The sequence below is a fragment of the Salmo salar genome, chromosome ssa17 (assembly GCF_905237065.1).
Source record: "Salmo salar chromosome ssa17, Ssal_v3.1, whole genome shotgun sequence".
Taxonomy (NCBI): Eukaryota; Metazoa; Chordata; class Actinopteri; order Salmoniformes; family Salmonidae; genus Salmo; species Salmo salar.
In genome coordinates this window covers 31456907-31473029 of record NC_059458.1, presented here as the reverse complement: position 1 = coordinate 31473029, position 16123 = coordinate 31456907, and the positions used below count along the sequence as shown (strand labels likewise).

General features: G+C 44.0%; 1 protein-coding gene across 1 annotated transcript in view; it reads right to left on the bottom strand.

The window, feature by feature from the left end:
• LOC106575916 (DNA annealing helicase and endonuclease ZRANB3) overlaps window positions 1-16123 on the bottom strand; it is a 90001-nt gene that overhangs the window by 55413 nt on the left and 18465 nt on the right. The window contains exons 9-11 of the mRNA XM_045698616.1: window positions 10361-10495; window positions 8572-8691; window positions 2590-2709 (exon numbers count right to left, since the gene is read on the bottom strand). Of these exons, the coding sequence (XP_045554572.1) occupies window positions 2590-2709; window positions 8572-8691; window positions 10361-10495 (375 nt within the window). The remainder of the gene's footprint in view (window positions 1-2589; window positions 2710-8571; window positions 8692-10360; window positions 10496-16123) is intronic.

Below are 16123 nucleotides of genomic sequence, written 5' to 3'. Positions count from 1 at the left end.
CCATGGGACCACGCAGCCGTCATACTTCTCAGGAAGGAGACGTGTTCTGTCTCCTAGAGATGAACGTACTTTGGTGCAAAAAGTGCAAATCAATCCCAGAACAGCAGCAAAGGACCTTGTGAAGATGCTCGAGGAAACAGGTACAAAAGTATCTATTTCCACAGTAAAACGAGTCCTATATCGACATAACCTGAAAGGCCACTCAGCAAGGAAGAAGCCACTGCTCCAAAACCGCCATAAAAAAGCCAGACTACGGTTTGCAACTGCACATGGGGGACAAAGATCGTACTTTTTGGAGAAATGTCCTCTGGTCTGATGAAACAAAAAAATAACTGTTTGGCCATAATGAGCATCGTTATGTTTGGAGGAAAAAGGGGAAGCTTGCAAGCCGAAGAACACCATCCCAACAGTGAAGCACGAGTGTGGCAGCATCATGTTGTGGGGGTGCTTTGCTGCAGGAAGGACTCGTGCACTTCACAAAATAGATGGCATCATGAGAAAGGAAAATGATGTGGATATATTAAAGCAACATCTCCAGACATCAGTCAGGAAGTTAAAGCTTGGTTGCAAATGGGTCTTCCAAATGGACAATGACCCCAAGCATACTTCCAAAGTTGTGGCAAAATGGCTTAAGGACAACAAAGTCAAGGTATTGGAGTGGCCATCACAAAGCCCTGACCTCAATCCAATAGAACATTTGTGGGAAGAACTGAAAAAGCTTGTGCGAGCAAGGAGGCCTACAAACCTGACTCAGTTACACCAGCTCTGTCAGGAGGAATGGGCCAAAATTCACCCAACTTATTGTGGGAAGCTTGTGGAAGGCTACCTGAAACGTTTGACCCAAGTTAAACAATTTAAAGGGAATGCTACCAAATACTAATTGAGTATATGTAAACTTCTGACCCACTCGGAATGTGATGAAAGAATTAAAAGCTGACATAAATTATTCTCTATACTATTATTCTTTATTTCACATTCTTAAAATAAAGCGGTGATCCTAACTGACATAAGACAGGTCATTTTTACCAGGATTAAATGTCAGGAATTGTGAGAAACTGAGTTTAATGTATTTGGCTAAGGTGTATGTAAACTTCTGACTTCAACTGTAATATTATAATATCCTCTATGCTTTTATCTTACAGTCATTCATACATTTGCCATTTGGGTGGTCCCGGGAATGGAACCCCCCCACCCTGGCTTTACAAGCGCCATGCTCTACCAACTAAGCTACAAAGGACCATACCTCCAATCAGCTTTGCTGATAGCGATGTTGTTTCCATAAGTGGATGAATTGGTGTAACTTAGCATGTATAGTAAAGCCTCAACCCTTAGCTACCTCTTCCAATTCAAATGAGCTCGGGAAAAAAGTGAATCATTAAATTGGTATTGTTTTGTGTGACTACAGCTCTAGCGATACAACACAAAAATAGAGACGTTTTAATTGAGTGAGGCGTCAAAGAGGACAACCTGCCTGCCCCGCTTCGGTTGGGTCATTAGAATTCAAAACAACAGATTCTAAAATAAATCACACACGCTTCGCATGCTCGCCTTCAGTGAGTTTAGGCCATTAGTCAAGAACTTTCTCACTCTTTTTAATGCTCTTTTTAATTTGAGAGCTCTGGAAAGAAAGACTTCCTATCTATTTACTACATATGACAAACTGGAACAGGTCTTGGAAGATATCAATCAAAAAGTGCTACTTTGGGACTGGAATTAGGACACATGGTGGATGTATACAGTGTTACTGGGACTGGAATTAGGACACATGGTGGATGTATACAGTGTTACTGGGACTGGAATTGGGACACATGGTGGATGTATACAGTGTTACTGGGACTGGAATTGGGACACATGGTGGATGTATACAGTGTTACTGGGACTGGAATTGGGACACATGGTGGATGTATACAGTGTTACTGGGACTGGAATTGGGACACATGGTGGATGTATACAGTGTTACTGGGACTGGAATTGGGACACATGGTGGATGTATACAGTGTTACTGGGACTGGAATTAGGACACATGGTGGATGTATACAGTGTTACTGGGACTGGAATTGGGACACATGGTGGATGTATACAGTGTTACTGGGACTGGAATTGGGACACATGGTGGATGTATACAGTGTTACTGGGACTGGAATTGGGACACATGGTGGATGTATACAGTGTTACTGGGACTGGAATTGGCACACATGGTGGATGTATACAGTGTTACTGGGACTGGAATTGGGACACATGGTGGATGTATACAGTGTTACTGGGACTGGAATTGGGACACATGGTGGATGTATACAGTGTTACTGGGACTGGAATTGGGACACATGGTGGATGTATACAGTGTTACTGGGACTGGAATTGGGACACATGGTGGATGTATACAGTGTTACTGGGACTGGAATTGGGACACATGGTGGATGTATACAGTGTTACTGGGACTGGAATTAGGACACATGGTGGATGTATACAGTGTTACTGGGACTGGAATTGGGACACATGAGGGATGTATATGCCCAGTAGATGGTCTGTACCGTAGAAATATAATTACTATTCTATCATCACTGTTTCTATGGTCTGTACGTGCAGTACCTGCCCAGCAGCCTGTATGCTGAGGACGGCCACGCGCGTCTCAGGGTCATTCTGGAACTGGTGAACCAGGTGGATACGCTCTGAGGACGGAACACTGCCATCGATACGGATGTAATTGACCTGAGAGAGAGAGGGAGAGAGGAGGATGGGGAGAGTGTGGTCATTACTGATGGGACACTGCCAGTGATATGGATGTAATTGACCTGAGAGAGAGGGGGAGAGAGGGGGATGGGGAGAACGTGGTCATTACTGATGGGACACTGCCAGTGATATGGATGTAACTGGCCTGAGAGAGAGAGGGAGAGAGGGGGATGGGGAGAGCGTGGTCATTACTGATGGGACACTGCCAGTGATATGGATGTAACTGGCCTGAGAGAGAGAGGAGATAGGGAGAGGTAAATGTCAGCGCTGATTAAAACCTTGACCTCTGAACCCACCACTAAAACAACATCTTATAGCATTGTTGTATAGAAAAAAACAACAATTTACTAATACATTGGCGTACACGTCACTGACAAACTGAAATGGTTCACTCACACAGACAGTGTGGTGAAGAAAATTTGGCTTGTCACCTAAAACCCTCAAACTTTTACAGACGCACAAAATCGAGAGCATCCTGTCGGGCTGTATCACCGTATGGTACGGCAACTGCACCGCCTTCAACCGCAAGGCTCTCCAGAGGGTAGTGAGGTCTGCACAACACATCAACGGGGGGCAAACTACCTGCCCTCCAGGACACCACACCACCCGATGTCACAGGAAGGCCAAAAAGATCATCAAGGACAGCAACCACCCGAGCCACTGCCTGTTCACCCCGCTAACATCCAGAAGGCGAGGTCAGTACAGGTGCATCAAAGCTGGAACCAAGAGACTTAAAAACAGCTTCTATCTCAAGGCCATCAGACTGTTAAACAGCATCACTAACATAGAGGGTGCTGCCTATATACATAGACATGAGATCACTGGCCACTTTAATAAATAGAACACTAGTCACTTTAATAATGTCTACATATCTTACATTACACATCTCATATGTATATACTGTCTCCTATTCTACTGTATCTTATTCTATACTGCTCTCACATTGCATGTCCATATATTTGTATATTCTTAATTCCATTCCTTTACTAGATGTGTGTGTACTGGGTATATGTTGTGTAATTGTTAGATATTACTTGTTAGATATTGCTGCAGTGTTGGAGCTAGCAGCACAAGCATTTAACTACACCCGCAATAACATCTGCTAAACACATGTATGTGACCAATACAATTTGATTTGACATTTAGTCAATTCCACTCCACACAGACTGTACCCATATACAGGAAGAACAATTTTGTGTTCTAATACACCTGTCACAGTGATGTCATTGATTTCATTATTTTTTTATTAGATTAGTCGTCTCTCTCTGTCTCCCCCCTCTTTCTCTGTCTCCCACTCTCTTTCTCTGTCTCCCACTCTCTCTCTCTCCGTCTCCCACTCTCTTTCTCTGTCTCCCACTCTCTCTCTCTCCGTCTCCCACTCTCTTTCTCTGTCTCCCACTCTCTCTCTCTCCGTCTCCCACTCTCTTTCTCTGTCTCCCACTCTCTCTCTCTCCGTCTCCCACTCTCTTTCTCTGTCTCCCACTCTCTCTCTCTCCGTCTCCCACTCTCTTTCTCTGTCTCCCACTCTCTCTCTCTCCGTCTCCCACTCTCTTTCTCTGTCTCCCCGTTCTCACAGCTGTAGTTCATCACGGCAGCATGCAGCTCCTTATTTTAGTCTTTTTCCTGTTAATGGGTGATGATGCTTCTGCAAGTGGGAGACTTTTCAAATTAGAAGGTGTGATCACACTTGATCACGTATCAGATAACAGCAGACGACATACCCTTCCTCTCACATCACTGCCATCGAGCTGAGAAACGCGTGAAACTGGCTTAAAATAAAAACAGTGTGTGTGTATTTTCTGTTTTGAGTTTCTACATAAGTGGAGATGAGATTCAGCAACACTTGGAGAACAACGGAATTCAATAAAAAAAGAAGCTTCTTTAGTAGAACCAACGTTGGTTAATAAAAAATTAAATTCATAAATTCCACTTTCCTTCAAGTGTTGCTGAATCTCTTCTCTCCTTGGTTGGAAAGCGAGGGAGCGACAGTGATCCCTTCCCTTTGACTTTCTACATAGACATCTGTTCTAGTGAAAACACAAGCCGTTGGAAGTGTGTGTCTTGCTCAAGGGCAGATCTACAGATTTTTCACCTAGTCGGCTCGGGGATTGGAACCTTTCGGTTACTGGCCCAATGCTCTGAACCGCTAGGTTACCTGCAGCTACAGGGTGGAACTCACTGGTGTGTGTAAACAGTGGCAGTCTATGACCCCCACGCCTGGGAATCATGGTCCCTACAGGGCTGTGATGACAACATCAGGGTTTTGTGACACCTGTCCAGTAGGAACACAAGGTTACATTTCTCTAGCCCATTTCTTCAGCTTTATGGTAAAAACAGCGGTGGGCTGCTGTTCAACTGAAAATCTAATTAAAGAACAGTGGATTTAAAAGGCCCAGTGTAGTCAAAAGTATATTTTTCTTGTGTTTTTTTTATGTATCGTATTGTACAACAGTTGATAAAACTAACACTGTAAAAGTGTGATATAAATAATTTTTTTTTACAAAAAAAAAGAAAAAGACAAAAAAAAATGATTTGTTTTCTTCCCGGTGTTATTTCCACACAGTTGCTGGTTGAAAATACAATCTACCGGTACACAGGATCCTCTAATCAACCGGTTTGCATGGGCAGGTGTTTCGGCTGGGGACATACCAGCAGGCAAATTGGTTAATAGACCAATAACAAAGAGAGTTCCAAACCTCTCTGCCAATAACAGCTAGTTTTAAGTTTCCCCCTCCCCACCCAGAAATGATTTGATATACACTAATGTCCATTGCTTCCATTGTTTCTTGGCCCAAGCAAGTCTCTTCTTCTTATTGGTGTCCTTAAGTAGTGGTTTCTTTGCAGCAATTCGACCATGAAGGCCTGATTCACACAGTCTCCTCTTAACAGTTGATGTTGATATGTGTCTGTTACTTGAACTCTGTGAAGCATTTATTTGGGCTGCAATTTCTGAGGCTGGTAACTCTAATGAACTTATCCTCTGCAGCAGAGGTAACTCTGGGTCTTCCTTTCCTGTGGCGGTCCTCATGAGAGCCAGTTTCATCATAGCGCTTGATGGTTTTTGCGACTGCACTTGAAGAAACTTTCAAAGATATTGAAATGTTCCGTATTGATTGACCTTCATGTCTTAAAGTAATGATGCACTGTCGTTTCTCTTTGCTTATTTGAGCTGTTCTTGCCATAATATGGACTTGGTCTTTAACCAAACAGGGCTATCTTCTGTATACCACCCCTACCTTGTCACAACACAACTGACTGGCTCAAACGCATTAAGGAAAGAAATTCCACAAATTAACTTTTAACAAGGCACACCTGTTAATTGAAATGCATTCCAGATGACTACCTCATGAAGCTGGTTGAGAGAATGCCAAGTGTGTTCAAAGCTGTCATCAAAGCAAAGGGGGGCTACTTTGAAGAATCTCAAATCTAAAATATATTTTGATTTATTTAACACTTATTTTGGCTACTACATAATTTCATGTCTTATTTAATCGTTTTGATGTTTTCACTATTATTCTACAATGTACAAAACAGTAAAAATAAAGAAAAACCCTTGAATGAGTAGGTTTTTTAAAGCTTTTAACCAGTAGAACACCAAACTAAAATATAAACACAACATGTAAAGTGTTGGTCCCATGTTTCATGAGCTGAAATGCTCCATATGCACAAAAAGCTTATTTCTCTCAAATTTTGTGCACATCCCTGTTAGTGAGCATTTCTCCTTTGCCAAGATAATCCATCCACCTGACAGGTGTGGTATATCAAGAAGCTGATTAAACAGCCTGGTCATTACACAGGTGCACCGTGTGCTGGGGACAATAAAAGGCCACAAAAAATTTTTTACATTTAAAAATAAATAATATATTTCACCTTTATTTAACCAGGTAGGCTAGTTGAGAACAAGTTCTCATTTGCAACTGCGACCTGGCCAAGATAAAGCATAGCAATTCGACACACAACAACACAGAGTTACACATGGAATAAACAAAACATACAGTCAATAATACAGTACAAAAAAAGAAAACAAAAAGTCTATATACAGTGAGTGCAAATGAGGTAAGATAAGGGCAAAGAATAGGCCATGGTGGCCATGGTGGCGAAGTAATTACAATATAGCAATTAAACACTGGAATGGTAGATGTGCAGAAGATGAATGTGCAAGTAGAGATACTGGGGTGCAAAGGAGCAAGATAAATAAATAAATACAGTATGGGGATGAGGTAGATAGATGGGCTGTTTACAGATGGGCTATGTACAGGTGCAGTGATCCGTGAGCTGATGTGACAGCTGGTGCTTAAAGCTAGTGAGGGAGTGCAGTTCTGTCACACAACACAATGCCACAGATGTCTCAAGTTTTGAGGGAGCGTGCAATTGGCATGCTGACTGCAGGACTGACTGCAGGAACGTCCACCAGAGCTGTTGACAGATAATTATATGTTCATTTCTCTACCATAAGCCACCTCCAATGTCATTTTAGAGAATTTGGCAATAGGTCCAACAATTACAGACCACATGTATGGCGTCATATTCGCGAGCAGTTTGCTGATGTCAATGTTGTGAATGGTACGGGCAGGCATAAACTACGGACAACGAACACAATTGCATTTTAGCGATGGCAATTTGAATGCACAGAGATACCGTGACGACCATGGCCCATTGTCGTGCCATTCATCTGCCGCCATCAGCTCATGTTTCAGCATGATAATGCACAGCCCCATGTCGCAAGGATCTGTACACAATTCCTGGAATCTGAAAATGTCCCAGTTCTTCTACGTACAAAAGCTGAAGAACATACCCACATCCAGGTACTTTCTGCAGGTGCTGGAGTTGTAGACAAACTCATGGAAAACAGAGAGGAAAACGCTTCACACTGCTGCTCATGCTCCCAGGTGATATTTGTTTATAACAACGTTTTGACCCTTAGGTCTTCATCAGGCATCCATATCCCAGTTCTTCCATGGTCTGCATACTCACCAGACATGTCACCCTTTCAGCATGTTTGGGATGCTCTGGATTGACGTGTACGACAGCGTGTTCCAGTTCCTGCCAATATCCAGAAACTTCGCACAGCCATTGAAGAGGAGTGGAACAACATTCCTCAGGCCATAATCAACACCCTGATCAACTCTATGCGAAGGAGATGTGTCGCCCTGCATGGGGCAAATGGTGGTCACATCACATACCGATTGTTCTTTCTGATCCACGCCCCTCTTTTTTTCTTTTTAAAAGGTATCTGTGACCAACAGATTCCTATCTGTATTCCCAGTCATGTGAAATCCATAGATGCATTTCTTTCAATTACTGTTTTCTTTATATGAACTGTAACTCAGTAAAATCTTTGAAATTGTTGCATATTGCTTTATATTTTTGTTCAGTATAGTTATTTTGTTAGATACTTTTCCCTATTAGCTGAAATCTTATTTTCTTTAAAGCCCTTTGCTAGCAAACATGTTTCACTATGAAACAAAAAAGAATACTGCACTCTGAACCACAAAACTTTGCTAGATTCATGAAAGTGTTGTTGGACAAAGCAAGACAAGTGAACTTCAAAGTGGGATGTAGTTTTAGTGGGATTTGCAGCTGTTGTTGGTAAGTAATGAATCTGCTAGCTTCTAGAGTAACTTCCTCAACCTGTAAGTGTTTTAGGATTTGAAGACAGGTATGGAATCATCTCCACAATAGTTTGACAGGTCTGAGAAAGTACCTGAGGGCACATCTGTGTGCTGTGTCAGGGAGAGGGAGAGAGATGGCCCCTTAATGGTGAATTTGTGACAGAAGGGGCTGCTGAACAGTGGGAGAGGTGTGCGTGTCCATTAGTTGTGATGAGTGAACAACAGTTACCTTGGCTTCGATGACAGCCTCGGTACATGCCTGTAGCATGGTCAGGTGATGAGCGAACACCAGGAACTTTAACTTCTCAGTCTCCAGCAGCATCTTTATGTAGTCTTTCACTGCTCCGGCCTATAAGAGGAGACCACAGAGGCGCCAATAGAAATGCAATAACAACATATTAGAATACATCTCTATGCAAAGGCCATACAGGGGAAATCAACCAATGGAAGGAAGGGAATGAATCATGAATTGCTATGAGACACATACTCAAGACTTCACATATATTTGTCATGAAGGACCACTTATACGACCCCCCCCCCCAATCGACAGTCCTGTCCTGCTGTCCACATGCCACACACCTCCTGGACTTCAGACCTCTGTCACCAGTCTCTCCTCGCTCACCTAGAGACATGGACTGTTAATTATGAGAAGGCCTTTCCTCTCAGAGGGGGATAATGAGAGTAGGTCTAAGCAGGTCTAGCTAGAAGCCCCCTCCTCCATCTGCTAATGGGAACTTCTCATTACTGGGTTGCTTTTAACTCTGCAGAAGTTTAATTAGTGCAACACAAACTTCCTGTCCACTGAAGCAGTGATATGTTATCTCTCTTTAAAGTCCATCATCAGAGGCAGCAGGGTCTCTGGGTAATTGGGAGCATCTGCTGCTGCTGGTAGACGGGGTAAAAATAAAAACCCTGTCCCCCTCCACACTGCCAAACTCGGTCCCAAAATGACACCCTATTCCCTATGTAGTGCACTACTTTTGACCAGGGCCCAATGAGCTCTGGTCAAAAGTAGTGCACCATGTAGGGAATAGGGTGCCATTTTGGATGCATCCATGGTCCACTCGCCAGGCATTCACATACGCTTCAGAAGTGACATGAGATGTGTGTGTGTGTGTGTATCCACTCACCTCCCAAAAAAGTTATTTTCTGTCAGTGTGTGTAGCAGCAGCCAACCAAAAGGGATGGGCGAGGAAATGAGACAGGAGGATGACACGTCTACAGCGACGCAACGGTGAACTTTAATCAAGCGGAGGAGGAGGAAGGGAAACCGAGAGAACAACCAATCAGCAAACAAGACGGAGCGAAACAAGCCAACCGGTGAGGAAGGATTCCTCCGCTGATTACGTTCAGCAGGCTGAGGCTGTCTGAGGCTTTGTTAACCTTGGTGCAGGGTCCTTATTACAGAGGAGCCTGGGTCATGTTCAGTTAGACACCAAACAAAAGTAAAACTGTCCAAAACAGAGCGAAACAGGGGGAGGTACTATCTGTGCTTGTTTTCTGTTGACTGTTGAAAAACGTTTGTATCCTGCGTACCAAGCCAGCTTCCTTCACTTAAAGTCACCTGGAAGTTAACAGCTGACATTCTTGCCTGGTGGTGTTACCATGGCAACCCCATTAGAATTAACACCTTGGAAAGGTTCCGCTATATTTGGGTTCGGTCTGCTGTGTCGAAAAGGTTTACTTTAGAAAAAAAACAGAGGAATTGAAAGGCCACAGTTATAGCTGTCCAGAGTTATGATGGCCAGCCAGAATGCTTTCACTAAGGGGTGGCAGACCTTCACTCTGTTCCCATGGCGATGCGCTCCGAGTAATGTGAAGCATAATAACCTATGGGAGGGAGGGCCTTGCACCTAAGAAGAAAAAAACATGCTTGTCACCTTTTGACACCGCCCTTCAACAAACAATCTCTCTAGAGAGAGAGAGCGAGAGAGAGAAAGAGAGACCCTTTTCTAGAACGGTGCAGAAGTGCTGGGCCAGGAGGGGGTTAGGTGCCTGTGTGTGTATATACACTGTACCTTAGCGATGGCGGTCTGTTTGTACATGCGTGTCACGAGCCCCATGACTTCAGTGAAGGGGTTGTCTGTGGCAGAGACCCCCGAACCCATCGTCCTCATCAGGCGCTCCCACTCCTCCAAGCTGCCGCTCGCTTCCTGCGCACACACACACACACACACACACACACACACACACACCGTGTCAAAAGGCCTGTCTGTTTCCTTCTCTTTCCCCTCTTCTCTGTTTGTAGCTCTAAGGGCAGAACATGCTGCTGTGGATGGTAGCCTACTTCTCCCCCTTCAGGTGGAGAGAAAGGAGGGAGAAAAGAAGACAATTCCCAAAGACGCTGCTCCTCTCCTCTCCCCTCCCCTCTCCTCTCCTCTCCTCTCCCCTCCTCTCCCCTCTCCTCTCCCCTCCCCTCCTCTCCTCTCCTCTCCTCTCCTCTCCCCTCTCCCCTCCCCTCCTCTCCCCTCCTCTCCTCTCCTAACATCAGTAGTGCCTAGGTAGGTCACATGGGCTAGCCCAATTATAGCTGGATTATGACAAGGGGATGTTGAAGAACACACTAGCCCAATACAATAAATCACACACACAGTCTGCTCTCAAGGTGAAACACAATGAGTATTTAGGGGAGTTACTGTACAACGGCAGTATGAAGGAGTATTTAGGGGAGTTACTGTACAACGGCAGTATGAAGGAGTATTTAGTGGAGTTACTGTACAACGGCAGTATGAAGGAGTATTTAGGAGAGTTACTGTACAACGGCAGTATGAAGGAGTATTTAGGGGAGTTACTGTACAACGGCAGTATGAAGGAGTATTTAGTGGAGTTACTGTACAACGGCAGTATGAAGGAGTATTTAGGGGAGTTACTGTACAACGGCAGTATGAAGGAGTATTTAGGGGAGTTACTGTACAACGGCAGTATGAAGGAGTATTTAGGGGAGTTACTGTACAACGGCAGTATGAAGGAGTATTTAGTGGAGTTACTGTACAACGGCAGTATGAAGGAGTATTTAGGGGAGTTACTGTACAACGGCAGTATGAAGGAGTATTTAGGGGAGTTACTGTACAACGGCAGTATGAAGGAGTATTTAGTGGAGTTACTGTACAACGGCAGTATGAAGGACTATTTAGGAGAGTTACTGTACAACGGCAGTATGAAGGAGTATTTAGTGGAGTTACTGTACAACGGCAGTATGAAGGAGTATTTAGTGGAGTTACTGTACAACGGCAGTATGAAGGACTATTTAGGAGAGTTACTGTACAACGGCAGTATGAAGGAGTATTTAGTGGAGTTACTGTACAACGGCAGTATGAAGGAGTATTTAGTGGAGTTACTGTACAACGGCAGTATGAAGGAGTATTTAGTGGAGTTACTGTACAACGGCAGTATGAAGGAGTATTTAGGGGAGTTACTGTACAACAGCAGTATGAAGGAGTATTTAGGGGAGTTACTGTACAACGGCAGTATGAAAGAGTATTTAGTGGAGTTACTGTACAACGGCAGTATGAAGGAGTATTTAGGGGAGTTACTGTACAACGGCAGTATGAAGGAGTATTTAGGGGAGTTACTGTACAACGGCAGTATGAAGGAGTATTTAGGGGAGTTACTATACAACGGCAGTATGAAGGAGTATTTAAGGGAGTTACTGTACAACGGCAGTATGAAGGAGTATTTAGTGGAGTTACTGTACAACGGCAGTATGAAGGAGTATTTAGGAGAGTTACTGTACAACGGCAGTATGAAGGAGTATTTAAGGGAGTTAGGGGTATTACTGTAGAAAGACAGTAGGAAGGAGTATTTAAGGGAGTTAGGGGTATTACTGTAGAATGGCAGTATGAAGGAGTATTTAAGGGAGTTAGGGGTATTACTGTACAACGGCAGTATGAAGGAGTATTTAGGAGAGTTACTGTACAACGGCAGTATGAAGGAGAATTTAGGGGAGTTACTGTACAACGGCAGTATGAAGGAGTATTTAGGGGAGTTACTGTACAACGGCAGTATGAAGGAGTATTTAGGGGAGTTACTGTACAACGGCAGTATGAAGGAGTATTTAGGGGAGTTACTATACAACGGCAGTATGAAGGAGTATTTAAGGGAGTTACTGTACAACGGCAGTATGAAGGAGTATTTAGTGGAGTTACTGTACAACGGCAGTATGAAGGAGTATTTAGGAGAGTTACTGTACAACGGCAGTATGAAGGAGTATTTAAGGGAGTTAGGGGTATTACTGTAGAAAGACAGTAGGAAGGAGTATTTAAGGGAGTTAGGGGTATTACTGTAGAATGGCAGTATGAAGGAGTATTTAAGGGAGTTAGGGGTATTACTGTAGAAAGGCAGTATGAAGGAGTATTTAAGGGAGTTAGGGGTATTACTGTAGAAAGGCAGTATGAAGGAGTATTTAAGGGAGTTAGGGGTATTACTGTAGAAAGGCAGTAGGAAGCAGCTCTGAGAGGACAACAGATACACCAGACAGATACATCTGAATTGTACAGATCTGAGGCACCTTTATTTAACCAGGTAGACCAGTTGAGAAGTTCTCATTTACAACTAAGACACAGTCACATACATGTCCCCTTAACTTTGGTATGTAAATACAAAGACAAGCTATATATTATGATATTTAGACACACAGGGCATTCGGAAAGTATTCAGACCCCTGGACTTTTTCCACATTGTTACATTACAGCCTTATTCTCAAATTAATTAAATTGTTATTTTTCTCCTTCAATCTACACACAATACCCCATAATGACAAAGCAAAAACAGTTTTTTAGAAATGTTTGCTAATTTATAGAAAATAGAAAACTGAAATATCACATTTACATAAGTATTCAGACCCTTTACCCAGTACTTTGTTGAAACACCTTTTGCAACGATTACAGCCTTGAGTCTTCTTGGGTATGACGCTACAAGCTTGTCACACCTGTATTTGGGGAGTTTCTCCCATTCTTCTCTGCAGATCCTCTCAAGCTCTGTCAGGTTGGATGGGGAGCGTCGCTGCACAGCTATTTTCAGGTCTCTTCAGAGATGTTCGATCGGGTTCAAGTCCGGGCTCTGGCTGGGCCACTGAGGAACATTCAGAGACTTGTCCTGAAGCCACTCCTGTGTTGTCTTGGCTGTGTGCTTAGGGTCGTTGTCCTGTTGGAAGGTGAACCGTCGCCCAAGTCTGAGGACTTTGCACCGTTCATCTTTCCCTCGATCCTGACTAGTCTCCTAGTCCCTGCCGCTGAAAAGCATCCCCACAGCATGATGCTGCCACCACTATGCTTCACCGTAGGGATGGTGCCAGGTTTCCTCCAGACTTGACACTTGGCATTCAGGCCAAAGATTCCATCTTGGCTTCATCAGACCAGAGAATCTGGCCACTCTACCATAAAGGCTTGATTGGTGGAGTGCTGCAGAGATGGTTGTCCTTCTGGAAGGTTCTCCCATCTCCACAGAGGAACTCTAGAGCTCTGTCAGAGTGACTATCAGGTTCTTGGTCACCTCCCTAACCAAGGCCCTTCCCCAGATCTATGCCTCGACACAATCCTGTCTCGGAGCTCTATGGACAATTCCTGTGCCTCTGATATGCACTGTCAACTGTGGGACCTTATATAGACAGGTGTGTGCCTTTCCAAATCATGTCCAAACAATTGAATTTACCACAGGTGGACTCCAATCAAGTTGTAGAAACATCAAGGATGATCAATGGAAACAGGATGCAGCTGAGCCTCATAGCAAACAGTCATTATGGGGTATTGTGTGTAGATTGATGAGGGGGGGGGGGGGGGGAACATTGTAATCCATTTTAGAATAAGGCTGTAACGTAACAAAATGTGTTAAAAGTCAAGGGGTCTGAATACTTTCTGAATGCACTGTAGATAAACCCCATACATGCATATATTCATTATTTCATTCACACTGACTGCATACATACAGTCCATAAATTAGCCAGCCAGTGGAGAGCGTAGGCTGAGGAGAGTGTGTGTGTGTGTGTTGACAGCATGTGATTTTGGAGTGCAGCAGCAGGTGAGGTCTCTTTGTACTGAGAGAGAGAGAGAGAGAGAGAGGCGAGAGAGCGCGAGAGAGCGCGAGAGAGAGAGCGAGAGAAAAATAATCAGAGAGCGAGAGAGATCAGAGTGAGATCAGAGAGATGACAGAGAGAGAGAGATCAGAGAGATGACAGAGAGAGAGAGATCAGAGAGATGACAGAGAGAGATCAGAGAGAGAGAAAAGAGGGAATGTGCTGGCCATGCATTCCTCTGGCTGACGGAGGTAACAGAGGATGAGAGGGAACAGAGGATGAGTTCCACCTCATTACTTCAGCCTTACACAGCAGCACAGAGAGGAGCGTAGCGGAGGACAGAGGGCACAGAGTTTAGAGCTCACAGAGTAGTTTACACACTAGACTAGAGAGCTCACAGAGGCTAATTAAGAGATTATGGAGTTCACACTGAGTTTATTGAGCTCACAGAGTATAGAGTACACAGAGTTTAGAGCTCACAGGGTAGAGCTATAGAGCTTACAGGGTATAGAGCTCACAGAGTTTACACACTAGACTAGAGAGCTAGTTCAGAGAGTATAGAGCTCACAGTATAGAGCTCATAGAGATCAGAGTTTAGAGCTCACACGGTACCGAGTTCTAGAGCTCACAGAGTATAGAGCTCACACGATATAGAACTCACCAGGTATAGAGCTCACAGGGTACAGAGCTATAGAGCTCACAGGGTACAGAGGTATATGTGATGGGGCCACAGTGTCTCCTGACCCCTCCTGTCTCAGCCTCCAGTATTTATGCTGCAGTAGTTTATGTGTCGGGGGGCTAGGGTCAGTCTGTTATATCTGGAGTATTTCTCCTGTCTTATCCGGTGTCCTGTGTGAATTTAAGTATGCCCTCTCTAATACTCTCTCTCGGAGGAGGAGGACCTAAGCCCTAGGACAATGCCTCAGGACTACCTGGCCTGATGACTCCTTGCTGTCCCCAGTCCACCTGGCCGTGCTGCTGCTCCAGTTTCAACTGTTCTGCCTGCGGCTATGGAACCCTGACCTGTTCACCGGACATGCTACCTGTCCCAGACCTGCTGTTTTCAACTCTCTAGAGACAGCAGGAGTGGTAGAGATACTCTCAATGATCGGCTATGAAAAAGCCAACTGACACTTACTCTTGTGTTACTGACTTGTTGCACCCTCGACAACTACTGTGATTATTATTATTTGACCATGCTGGTCATTTATGAACATTTGAACATCTTGGCCATGTTCTGTTATAATCTCCACCCGGCACAGCCAGAAGAGGACTGGCCACCCCTCATAGCCTGGTTCCGCTCTAGGTTTCTTCCTAGGTTCTGGCCTTTTTAGGGAGTTTTTCCTAGCCACCGTGCTTCTACACCTGCATTGCTTGCTGTTTGGGGTTTTAGGCTGGGTTTCTGTACAACACTTTGAGATATCAGCTGATGTAAGAAGGGCTTTATAAATACATTTTATTTGAGGTATAGAGCTCACAGGGTAGAGAGCTCACAGGGTAGAGAGCTGAGTATACTGTCCACAGAGCTCATCGTGGATAAAAGAGCCCACAAAATACAGATTTGATGGAAATATAGCTCAATGAAATAGAAATTAACTGGCTAATGTTTGAATATTAATTCAGTTTTATAGAACAGACAGCTAGTGCTGATCAGTATGAAAGGCTACTTTACTTATGAACAGAAAAGGGCAAGACTGAAATAAAAACCATATGGCAATGGGAGATAAAATGATAATTAGTGTAAATTGGATACTATTGCCGAGCAACAGGA